This window comes from Phoca vitulina, unplaced genomic scaffold, assembly GCF_004348235.1.
Source record: "Phoca vitulina isolate PV1807 unplaced genomic scaffold, GSC_HSeal_1.0 scaffold9, whole genome shotgun sequence".
NCBI lineage: Eukaryota > Metazoa > Chordata > Mammalia > Carnivora > Phocidae > Phoca > Phoca vitulina.
In genome coordinates, this window is record NW_022589712.1 from 18,714,270 (window position 1) to 18,728,095 (window position 13,826).

Genomic DNA, 13,826 nt, shown 5'->3' on the forward strand with positions numbered 1-13,826 from the left:
TTAAGGAAATAATTTTACCCATCCAGATGTTAATAACATAAGAAGGTTATAGTAAGCTTTAACCCCTTAGCCAGCTCTAACATCCTAAGAATGTTAGATATCTATGCCAACAGGTTAGGCTTTAATCCACATAATCTCCTAAATATTAAAAAATTGAAGAGCTAACTTAAAGACATGGTATTTAAACTTGGAAAATTCTTTCAACGTTTATTCTTATTAGGCTCTTTCATAACTCAGAGATGTTAATTTATATTCTGTTGACTAGTTTCCTTTTTTCTTTCATAAAAAGCATTAGTGGGTATGCTGAATATGAATATAACTCTCTACAACATCAATAACTCTGGGGATGAGATCAGAGCAATCAGTATTCAAAATCCCAGCTCCACCAATATCTAACTTTGTACCTCTGGAACACATAATCGCACTAAGTCTCTGCTTCATCATCTGTAAATTAGGGAAGATAACTAACTTAAAAATTGTTAAGATGATCAAATAAAATAGTGCATATAAAGTAGAAAGCACAGTGCCCAAAACAAAGCAGAATTCAATAAGTGGTAATTATTTCTGTTACCATCATAAGTAATTTCACACTAATACCTAACCTTCCCTAGCTAAGACCTTTGCTTAATGTGGTAGCATCTACCATAGGTTAGCTTTGGAGGAACCTGCCCTGTCACTTTATACCTTTCTTTAGCAACACAATGTCACAAAGATCTTTGGAAACTGTAGAGAGTCATTGATATAAAGTGGATTTTTCTATTAGAAATCAAAGGTTAGACAATATAATCTATTCTAGTACCTTAGTATTTCAAAAATGTTTGAGTGAGATTAACTCTGGAAAGTAAGGAGAATAACATAATGCCAGGTTTCAAAAAAATGAGGATGATAATAAGCAGTTATATACAATTTATTTATACAATAAATCAAGTATATATAGAGGCATTACTATTTATATGTTGGGTACTATGGGAAACATAAAGCTTCATAAGTATTATCTCTATGCTCAAGGGGTCTTTCAAGTTCAGGGGAGGTGAGATATGCACATATTTCTAATACATGGCAATATGTGACAAATACTGTAAAACTTGTACAACTAAGGTGCTAATGAATTTGGAAGTGACAGAAAGCATTTTTAGTCAGGATTATCAGCAAGATATCATGAAAGATATACATTTAATCTGAGCCTCAAAATGTGGGTAGGTATTCAGCTGAAGAGAGAGAATAGTGGGAAAGCATTCCAAAGGGAGGGACTCACATAAAGGAGGCATGGAGGCATTAATAAGCAGCTCACATTTGGAAGTAACTATTTACTTCAGCATAGCATTCAGGTAAAGATGTTCTGAAAGACAATGAAACCTAGGGCTATGTTTTAAAGAAGCTTTATTTTGTTACCTACTGCAGAACCACTGAAAGCTTTTTAACGTGAGAGCAATAATATTAAAACAGCATTCTAGGAAGATTGATGTGGAAATGGCTCATGAATGGCTTGGAATGCCTTGAACTTTAGTGGTCATAATGAGACAATAGAAAAGAGACACTGCAAAGAAAGGACTGAGATGACTTAGAGACTGAATCCAGGTAGAAGAGAGGGAAGTTTTTAATTCTCTTGCCATGCCTCCCACCTAAAGTCTTGGCTTCTAGACAAGTACCTTGTATCAAAGAAAATAAAGTGAAGGTACAGGTTACTACAACTTGCTTAAAGTTTCTCTCAAAACATACATCTGTATGATTATAAGCTAACGCCAAACAGTATAGCTATCCTTTTTTGTTTTCCTAGTGGCAAATAAGAGAACAGTGTTAACTCAACATAAAGGCCAGACCATTTCCACCAATTGAGGGAAGAAAAAACCTTCACAAAACCTAGAAATTTCATTTCACTGACTTCTGATAGTGATAAACATCCTGGTGTTTATGTAGGCTAATATCATAAAATTCTGTAAGTAGAAAAATATCATTAAATAGAACTACTTAAGAGACTGAATTAGGAAAGAGATTCATGGAAAAAGAAATTTTATTTATTTTTAAATGTATTAACAAATCTAAACAACAATTAGATACTGACTGTATGAAACTGGGTTTGAATATAAAAAAATGAAGAACTATTTTTAAAAATCTCTACATTATTAATCTAAGTTATCTATGAAGAGAAATTTAAGGGAGATGAGCTACAGACAACTCTTAACATAAGGCATTATGTGATAAATGCTACAAAAATTGTATAATTAAGTGTTAAAAATAATTGAAAAGCAAAAGAAAACAGTTTTTGCCAGGATTACCAGAAAATCTTAATAAGCCAAAAATAAATTAATAACTTTTACTAGTACTTATTAAATTTTGTCTTAGGGTTTTTTGTTCTTTAAAACTGTAAATGATTCTAATTATTTCACTTGTTCTTCATAATATATAAATAAACCAGTACACGCCTTTGATGTACAACCTTTGTTAGAAATCTCAATTTTGCAAGGTAAATGTATGTGGTACTAGAACAGTTTGCATATTTTTAAAAATTACCAAAATCCATGCCTTTAATAAATATGTATTTTTAGAAAAAAATTCTACCTTTCCTTCATCCATTGGGTTATCACTTATATGGACAACTGGTCCTGGGTGAGATTTAGATGACCTAAAATAGAATAGTAAGATTTTTTTCTTAATTAAAAATTTCAATACAACTATATATTCATCACAGTGAAATCAATGAATGGAAAATAAAGATACATTTATAAAGGAGGAAAACAATTCAGTAAGTGATCAATAAGAGATGTATAGTTCCTAATATGGATCAAGATAGGACTCAGAAGAAAAATGCAGGTGGGGATGGATGGGTTAAATAGATGATGAGGATAAAGGAGTGCATTTGTAATGAGCACTGGGTGTTGTATGGAAGTGTTGAAACACCATATTGTACCCCTGAAACTAATATTACACTGTATGTTACCTAACTGGAATTTAAATTAAAAAAAATAGGAATTGGAAGAAAAATAGTGACACTGATACAAGTCAGCAAAATTTATAAGTATACTTTCTATATAGGAAAGAATCAATTTAGTATTTTAGCACACACACAAAAAAACCCTATTCTCATCGTATAATTCTCAGAATTAATATTTTTAAATAAAGCATCATCTAAAATATTACTATCTTATTTTACTCAACTCTAGCCTCCAACTGGAGCATCTTATCCAGTTTCATAGTTCACATGAAAAATACGAAAAATTCTATTATGTTTTTTAAAAAGTGAACAAAAGTAATGCCACTGTACTTGGTCAGAGGAAAAAAAAAGTCATACAGTAGCTAAGAATGGAGCTGAACTTACGCCCATACAGCAGGAATAAGCACCTCCCTATTCATAAATTCCGAGGGCTGAGACACCAGTCCACTTCATGAGAGACCTTTGTGAAATCGTACAGACATCTGCACTAGGCCTACCCACTAGATGTTGTGATCAACTCACAGAACAGACAGCAAAAACCCACAGCTTGTACCAAGGGACTGAGATATGATAACATCCCCGCCATAGGAAGGAAAACGAGGCTTAATACACTATCACAGGTGCACCAAGACATTACTTAAGAGAGATGCTACAAATTTATCTTTAATGTCAAATTCTGTCAATGAAACAATACAGAACTATTTGTTTAAAAAACACTGAAAATGAATCTTGCCAATATCCTTAAATTTTGATTTTTATGTCTAAATAATATAAGGAAAAACTTGAGATAAGATATAAAAGATAAGATTCTAACACAGAGTGCAAAGTTAGTGCTAAGGATCCTTAGGGCCTTACAGCTCAACCCTGTTCTTGTTGTTGTTAAAGGAAAACAATCATTATATCAAAATTAGGGAAAATTACTGCCAAATTCTGTAATGTTACCTTGCAAACATTTACATTATATTTGTTGATTAAAACATATCAAGTAGTGATTTAGATCAATGTTTTCTAAACACTGGTGGCAACCCATTAGTGGGGCATGAGCAGCATTTGAAAGAAAAACAACCAGAAGTTAAAAGTACTCAGAAAAAAAAAAAAAAAAAAAGTGGAGTGTTTTTCACCTAAGAATTTTTTCATTAAACTTGTGCTATAGTCTGTATATACATACACATGTCATATATGCATATGTTCATCTATCTATAAAGCCTTTAAACTTACGAACTGCTAATAATATTTAGAAAAGGCTAATAAACTGTGTTTAATATCAATAATATCTGACATATTTAATTCCACATAGATTTACTGATTAGCTATTATATAAAGATATCATATATGGTACTGAAATTTCAGATATGGAATATGTGCTCAAACTCACAGTTCAATGGCTTTATTCCACATAATGACGTAGCCTGAGAGTGTGAAGGACTCCACATTGACAATATGTATATTACCTCTCTCAGTGCCCACATAGAGCCACTTACTCTGGAAAGGCAGATGGCAAAATGTAACCCTGAAAGAGAAAATATAGCCAAAAAGGTAATTAGAAAAATGTCTGTAAATTTTATTAATTGCATTTGAGGGTTAATCATGATATATAATTTAGGAAAGGCGAAAATGACATACAACCAGATTTACCTACTCATTGTGATTAATATTTAATATGCAAATTCAACTTATATGTCAAACATAAGACCTTACAGTAAATAGACAGCATGGCTTGACAGAAAGATGAGCTTTAAAGTCAGTGTTTCAAATCTATGTCAGTCACTGTGCTACTTTAGGCACATCACAAATTTTTTTTTCATTTTTTAAATGTAAATTCAATTAGCCAACATACAGTACATCATTAGTTTTATATGTAGTGTTCAATGATTCATCAGTTACGTATAACACCCAGTGCTCATCACATCACGAGGCACATCACAAATTTAACCATTAAGTCACAAACTATAAGTCTAATACCCACATGACCCCAAGGTACTATTATATTTCTTAGGAGTTATTAAACACACTAATCCATCTCATCACCTGTGCTTACTATTCCTTCCTCAAAATGCTCCGCCGGTTCATATTTTTCTTCTATTCAAGTTTCAGTTCAAATACCACCTTTATTCAAATTGATATCCCAATACTTCATATCTTTGTTAGGCTAGACTTTTAAGACAGGTAGGGTCTACCTTCCTCACTAACTTGTAAGCCTCATGGAGGGCAGAGATCCTCCACACTGAGGCTTAGACAACTATCTCTTCCTATGTCATGATGATATGATAGGCCTTCATTAACAAATTATAATTTACATGCATTAAACTTTATTATCATTCCAACAATTTCAAACACTTTCTATTATTAGCTCATTTGACTTCATGATCAAGAATGGACATTATCCTGTCCTTTTTGTAGCACTTATTTTTAGTAAAAAAAAATTAGTATGTTATGAAATCATATAATGGTCTTTTTTCCAGACTACCTATCGTGTCTCTCAAAATATTCTATTTAAAATCTCCATGGAGCACTGGGTGTTATACGCAAACAATGAATCATGGAACACTACATCAAAAACTAATGATGTAATGTATGGTGATTAACATAACATAATAAAAAAAATTTCCATAGAATACCACTTCAAATAATACACAATGATAATCAGTGCTAGACTGTCAATATGGACACTAGGTTTTAGGCAAGATATAGCACACACAATAGTGTTATTCCCATTACCACATTATATATACAGAAAATTTTCAAGATGAAAATACTTATAAAAAATAAATGTACATGCAACTCATGGTCTACTTCCTCAAGGGAATGTTCATTTAGATAATTACTTAAGGTTCATCATCTGTATTTTTTGTTGAGGGTTTTATATAATAACAGGTCATCTTTCTAAGGGATTTATATAAGCTTAACTAAAGCACAGAAATGTCTACTGCATCAAAAAAACATTTTATAGTACCCTATTACTTCACACAGCAGTAAGTCCACAGTACCTTTCTGAAAACTCTAGGGCCATATAGGTTTCAGAATTCTGAATTTTCCAAATTTTAAAAAGTACATAATGCAAATTCTGTATATCACCTAAAATGGGAGTATCTCATAAATGCATTATATATTTTAAGGTATAATTCTGGCAGTCTTTTTTCTAATTGAGATATAATTTTCATGTAATATTATATTAATTTCAAATGTACACCATAATGATTCAATATATGTGTATATATTGCAATACGATCACAATAAGTCTAGTTGAAATATCCATCACCACACATATAGTTAGAAATATTTTTTTCCTGTGATGAGAACTTTTTAAGATCTTCTACTCTCCTAGCAACTTTCAAATATACAATACAGTATTATTTATTACCTATAGTCACTGGCAGTTTCTTAAAAAGTTAAACATACAACTACTGTGATGGACCCATTCCATTCTTAGGCATTTACCCAAGAAAAAGAAAAACATAGGTCTATACAAGACTTATACACAGATGATCCATAGCAGTTTGGTAATAGCCAAAAACTGGAAACAATTCAAATGTCCAAATGTCCATCAACAGGTAAATGGATGAACAAATTGTTACGTACCTATAACAAAATGCTATTCAGTAGTAAAAAGGAATAAACTACTAATACATGCAACAACATTGATGAATCTCAAAATCCTTATCATGAGGGAAAGAAGCGAGACAAAAAGACATATTGTATGATTCCATTTATATACAACTTATATGCAATAGGAAATGCAAACGAATCTATTGTAACAGAAAGCAGATCAATGGTTACCTGGAGATTGTGGAGATGGAGGCTAGAAACAGAAGAGGGGAGGGATGACCACAAGGAAACATTTTGGGGTGATTTGTATGTTTGTTACCTTGATTATAATGACAGTTTCATGGGTGTATATATGTGTCAAAATTTATCAAATTGATACTTTAAATATGTGCAGCTTATTGTATGTTAATTATACCCTAAATAAAGCTGTTTTAAAATTTTTTGTTTTCAGAGATTTGTGGACTTAGCGATTATGAAAATAGATTGTGATTCTGATTATACACAGGCATAAGCTCTGGAATTAGACTGCCTGTTTTTAATTTCCAGCTCTGTTCGCTCATTAGCATGAGAATTTAGGCAAACCACTCAATCTCTCAGAGCCTCAGTTTCTAAGCAGTAAAGGACATCTACCTGACAGTGTTCCCCGGAGGATCAAATAAGACAAAGCCTGGTAGATGCTTAAAATGGGGCCTGAAACAGATAAGTGTTCAATAAATGTTAGCTAATTATTATTAAGTGATAGTCTACTAACTAGAAGTTCCAGGCAAATTTTAATTATCTGAAGTATATAAAAGTAGCAACAACAAGCCAGGTATAAAATGAACAATGTAATAAACCTAAAAACAGCCATTTCATTCGAAATGTGTTGTAAACTAAAACATGAATGGAGCAAAATGTCTTGAAAATTCAAAAATAATTTCAACATAAATAAGCCAAAAATAACCAGATTAAAAAAACCAGAAATATCCAACTTCCAGATCTGTTCATTACTCTGCAATTCTCCTTTATTTTTCACTCTACAAAGCAGTAGTTACTGACTTGTTTAACACAATTACATAACCCATCTTTGATTTTAATACTAACAAAATTATTTACATAATATGCTTCAAAAACTTAAACTTATCTCCTTAACGGCAGAGATTTTGGATATATTCATAAAATATTTTCTATTCCCAGTGCAACAGCATACTGCAGCTGTTTCTCAAATATTTAAAGAAACAAAGTAAGAATAAATTCTTCAATGTTCAGCAAAAAATCTGGAACTTTTCGCTAGATTCACTTTTTCAATATTAGCTGCCATCATAAGTTTTTTCTCAATTATAAAACCAACCTATATTGCTGAAAAATTTTAAGCATCTTTGTTTTTTGGAAGTGAAAACAAACTACTACTTAACATTTTAAGAAGGAACTTAATTAAAATTATCCATCACCAAAACTTTAAGATGGTCCCTAGAATGAGTCTTGTATAGAAATAACAGGAGTGTATTAGTACAATGCACCATATTTAAAAATTACTCTGCTCCATAACTATCCTCATTATTTGATTCAGTTGAGGAGGGGGGAGTCACATGGTTTTTATTACAATTAAGAATTTCTTAATTAGCAAATTTTAGTGGCTCTGAACAAATGAGAATAGGAATAGTGAGAAAACTAAAATTCCGTATTGCAACCAAATAAAATACCATGCCAGTGATTTAGGAAAAGGCCAGTAAGAAAATGTGGTCCCCCAAAACATACTACTAGAAAAGGAACTCAATCAACATGACCCACTAAGAACTGCAAGATCATAAATTTGTGGGCAATTTAATCAGTCACCAAAATATAAAATTGGTTGTTGAGACAAACTGGACTTATATTTAATGGGTTCTTTCAATATTTGTTATACAAAATGACTATATTTCCTTGTTTAATAAAATAAAAATCTGGGTGCCTGGGTGGCTCAGTTGGTTAAGCGTCTGCCTTCGCTCAGGTCATGATCTCAGGGTCCTGGGATGGAGCCCCATGTTGGGCTCCCTCCTCAGGTGGGAGTCTGCTTGTCCCTCTGTGCTCCCTAACTCATGTTTGCATGCTCTCTCTCTCTCTCAAATAAATAAAATCTTTAAAAAAATAATAAAACAAAAATCTTAGCTTTCTTTGTTGAAAGTTTAAAGAATAGTTAAAGCATAACTGCACAGGCTTTGAAGTAATAAACTGATGAAGAAATTATATTATTTAAAAGGAGTCACACTGAATGGAGCACTTAAAACTATACATATATACACATGTATATATGTATATGTGTGCATGTGTGCATGTGTGTGTAGAGAAAGAGAGATGTGTTGTCAATTATTCTAAGAAAGTGATCCATGATAGAAAGCTAGTATTTTTCAGTAAAAGCAGTCATGAAACAAATGGCACTAAATAGCCATGGGACAAAGAGATTTCAAATTTAAAGAGTTTAGATTAACAGATGCAAAGAAACACTGAAAACAGAAAGTTTCAACAAAGTAAGTATCACTATACTACTACAGAAATGTCCCCCAAGAGGTCTTCTCTCCCTCCCTGTATCCTCCCCCTTGTATAGTCTCTCCCAACACTGATTCTAGGATCTTGTGACTTGTACTAGCCACTGAGACATTAGCAGCCCTGCCACAAGCAAAGATTTGAAAAGCACTTGCACATTGGGGCCTGCCCTCTTTCTTATGCTTTTAGAACCCAGGTGCCATGTGATGAAGCTCAGACAAACCTGTTGGGATACTCTGGCCCAGCCCACAGCCAGCACCAACCAACAGACACATAAGGCAACCTAGATCATCCAATCCAGTTGAGCAGCCAGGTAACTACGGTTGCATAAGTGACTACAGGGACAGACTACTTCTGCTGAGCTCAACCCAAGTGCTGACCCACAGAACGGTGAGCAAACAAAATGGCTGTTATTTTAGCCTTTCAAGTTTTGGGATGTTTGGATATGTAGCAATAGATAACTGACCTGTTATTTAATATAATCCATCCACCAAAATCTTTTCATTTGAAAAGTTATAAAAACATATAGGAAAAACAAAGTCTTATATTTCTTAGAATTAAATTAAAAAGACCCCAGGAAAATTTTAAGAATGCCACCAGTGCATTTATCATGAAGCTCAAACATTACCTTTGGTTGAAACTCATGACTCTTGTTCTTCATACACTTTTATTATGAAGATTTTTATTTTAAGGTAATATAGATCACAGTAAATGATAGTGACTTTGGTTTTTACTGATACCAGGACACCAAGTTAATTTAAGTTTATGGGCTGACATATTAAAGCGTAATGTTATAATGAAAATAATTAAAATAACATATTGAGATTCACATGAAAGACATTAAACTCAGTAAACACTAGTAAGATCAGATATTATAAGAATGGTATATTAAATTGAGCCTGAAAAGGTACCTTAAAATGAATAATAAGGAGCCAAAAAAAAAAGTGTGTGACTGAATCAAATGTATTAGAAATACATAGATAATCAAGTTGAATTCCCCCAGATTGTCACTAAATGGAGTTGTATTCTAGTTTCCTCTACAGGACTTAAAAATCGATATACTCATTCTACACAAAGTTGTTACTAGGAACACAATTTCTGTATTTGCTTAAGGGACTTACAAAATGTAACATATTACATGTTAGGAAGTGATATATATCTCCTATTCACTATTTAGCTTTAGCAGCAGTCTGTCAAGTACTATATAGTCAACAAGCACCAAATTTGGAAGATTTAATTATTACCTATTTTAACAGAAGAACACATACAGTCTAAGTAATGTTGAAATTAATCATCCATAAACAAGGGCATAAATACACATGTGTATTTAATCCATAAGGACATATGAACCAATAAGTTCATCTATATGCCTGTTATCACCATTAAATCAGCCCAACATGACAGGAAATATGCCATCACTTTTATATTCTCAGCAAATATCACACCATCTTTTACCTAATAAGTACTTAATTCATTAAATGGACAAATAAACTACATAAAATGTGAGAACTTATTATGTTATTTAACAAAACAATCAGATATTCCTGACTTACTCCCTCTCTATCCTCATGGCTTGGGACTAATTTAAACCACTATTACTGACTGTCAAATCAATTCCTAGCTGCCCCCAGAGTTATCTTTTCAAAGCCAAGAGAAATCATATCTTACTTGGAAGACCCTAATGGCTTCCTATCTTCTACCATAATGCTTCCTAAATTTTTAGTGACACTTTGTGGTATGTATATCTGGGAAAAGGGTGTAGATTTATAGTGTGCTGGATTTGGTCAACTAGTACTCAGTATCCTCTTCCATATTCTCCTCTATGCCTTCCTGTTCTACAGATACTAGAAAGCTAAAACTTCTATTTCCCAGATTCTCCCATAGCTAAAGTTCCAGATGAGATTAAGTTTTTACCAACTGGATGTGCTTGATATTTGCAGGCAAAAGGGAGGCACAGACCATCTTTCTGGTGCTGTTTCTGCTGACAAGGGCATTCAAGGAAACCTGAGTGGCAAGAGGTAGTTATGACAGCAGTGGGGACCTGACACAACATTCCAAGTTCTTTTTTTTTTTTTTTTACATGAACTACTTAAATTTAATTAATCGATTCCATTTACAATAGCACCAAAACCATAAGATACCTAAGGAATTAACCTAACCAAAGAGATAAAGGATCTATACTCTAGAAACTACAGAATACTTATGAAAGAAATGGTGGAAGAGACAAAGAGATGGAAAAACATTCCATGTTCATGGATTGGAAGAATAAAAATTGTTAAAATGTCTATGCTGCTCAGAGCAATCTATATTTTCAGTGCCATCCCTATCAAAATAGCATTGGCATTTTTCACAGAGCAGGAACAAACAATCCTAAAATTTGTATGGAACCAGAAAAGACCCCAAAGAGCCAGGGGAATGTTGAAAAAGAACACCAAAGCTGGGGGCATCACGATGCCTGACTTCAAGCTATACTACAAAGCTGTGATCATCAAGACAGCATGGTATTGGCACAAAAACAGACATATAGATCAATGGAACAGAATAGAGATCCCAGAAATAGACCCTCAACTCTATGGTTAACTAATCTTCAACAAAGCAGGAAAAAATATCCAGTGGAAAAAAGACAGTCTCTTCAGTAAATGGTGCTGGGAAGATTGGACAGCCACAAGCAGAAGAATGAAACTGGACCATACTCTTACACCATACACAAAGATAAACTCAAAACTGATGAAAGACCTCAATGTGAGACAGGCATCCATCAAAATCCTAGAGGAGAACATAAGCAATAACCTCTTCAACATCGGCCACAGCAACTTCTTTCAAGGCACGTCTCCAAAGGCAAGGGAAACAAAAGCAAAAATTAACTTTTGGGACTTCATCAAGATAAAAGCTTCTGCACAGCAAAGGAAACAGTCAACAAAACTAAGAAGCAACCCACAGAATGGGAGAAGATATTTGTAAATGACATTACAGATAAAGGGCTTGCATCCAAGATCTATAAAGAACTTATCAAACTCAACACCCAAAAAACAAATAATCCAGTCAAGAAATGGGCAGAAGACATGAACAGACACTTCTTCAAAGAAGACATACAAATGACTAACAGACACATGAAAAAATGTTCAACTTCACTAGCCATCAGGGAAATACAAATCAAAACCACAATGAGATACCACCTTACACCAGTTAGAATGGCAAAAATAAGGCAGGAAACAACAAATGTTGGCGAGGATGTGGAAAAAGGGAACCCTCTTAAACTGTTGGTGGGAATGCAAGGTGGTACAGCCACTCTGGAAAACAGTATGGAGATTCCTCAAGATGTTAAAAATAGAGCTACCCTACGACCCAGCAATTGCACTACTAGGTATTTACCCTAAAGATACAGATGTAGTGAAAGGAAGGGGCACATGTACCCCAATGTTTATAGCAGCAATATCCACAACAGCTAAACTGTGGAAGGAGCAGAGATGAATGGATAAAGAAGATATGGTTCGTATATACAAGGGAATATTACTCAGCCATCAGAAAAGATGAATACCTACCATTTGCATCGACATGAATGGAACTGGAGGGGATTATGCTAAGTGAAATAAGTCAAGCAGAGAAAGACAATTATCATATGGTTTCATTCATATGTGGAAAATAACGAATAGCACAGAGGACCATAGGGGAAGGGAAGGAAAACTGAAGGGGAAGAAATCAGAGAGGGACACAAACCATGAGAGACTCTAGACTCCAGGAAACAAACTGAGGGTTAAAGAAGGGAGGGAGAGGGGAATAGGGTAGCCAGATGATGGGTATTAAGTTGGGCATGTGTGGTGATGAGCACGGGGTGTTATATGCAACTAATGAATCGTTGAACACTACATAAAAAACTAATGATGTACTATATGTTGGTTAACTGAACATAAAAAAAAAAGAGCATTCCAAGTTCTACTCCTGAGATTCATGTGCTGAGAGGCAGTTGTATAGCAGTAATCGTAATTCTTGAAACTCAATAGTTCTAGCACCCTTCTCAGTATTTTGTAAACAGCTATATTCCTGAATTGAATTCCCTTGTGCTTAATACCTACACTGGTTTCTATTCCTGCACTAAACCCTTACTCACATACCAAGAAATGCACCAATCTGTAGCTTATCTATATGATGGTCTACAATGACCAAAAAATACCCACTTGCAATATGTCTTGTTCAGATAATGTTATTCATTTTAAGATTTAAAGTTGGAAAAAGGTTGAGAATATAACTTTCTTATAATTATATAAAAGGCCTTTCATGAAGCAGACCTTTTCTACCCTTCTAAAATTATCCTCTCTGGACAACATACCTAACCATGTTTAACTAGATACAGTGCCCTAAGCATGAGAGATTTCTTCATGGCTATCCATCTGAACATAATGGAAAGTCCCTTTGCCCTTTGTCAATGTAGGAAATTCCCACTAAATTCCACAGGCTCTTTTGTAATGTTTTACCTTAAATTCTCAAAACATGGTGATACATCCTTTTGCTGGTTAGTCTTTAAAATTTCATAAGAAAATTTCACTACATATTATATCACATTTTCCATCGCATAATAATTTGCCATTTCACCTCCCTTAGCCAGTTATAACTTCTTTGTCTCGAGACTTTATCACAGTCTTTGCATGCACCAGAATCTCAATCAATGTTTACCAAACGAATACACAAGAAAATAAAAAAGAAGGTATTTGATATTTTTCTTAAATTAACTGTACCTGATATTGTCCTGTTATTAGAAGAAAACTTAAGTTTGCAATAATGAACATGGAAATGTATTAAAAATAACAGCAGAGTCAGCTGAAAGCAATTTATAAATCTGTTCAAAGGG

The 13,826-nt window shown here is 33.5% G+C and overlaps 1 protein-coding gene across 4 annotated transcripts in view; it reads right to left on the reverse strand.

The window, feature by feature from the left end:
* STXBP5 (syntaxin binding protein 5) overlaps positions 1-13,826 on the reverse strand; it is a 175,552-nt gene that overhangs the window by 118,207 nt on the left and 43,519 nt on the right. For all 4 annotated transcript variants that reach the window (XM_032407703.1, XM_032407702.1, XM_032407705.1 and 1 more), the window contains exons 5-6: positions 4,308-4,442; positions 2,560-2,623 (exon numbers count right to left, since the gene is read on the reverse strand). In XM_032407703.1, coding sequence (XP_032263594.1) covers positions 2,560-2,623; positions 4,308-4,442 — 199 coding nt within the window. The remainder of the gene's footprint in view (positions 1-2,559; positions 2,624-4,307; positions 4,443-13,826) is intronic.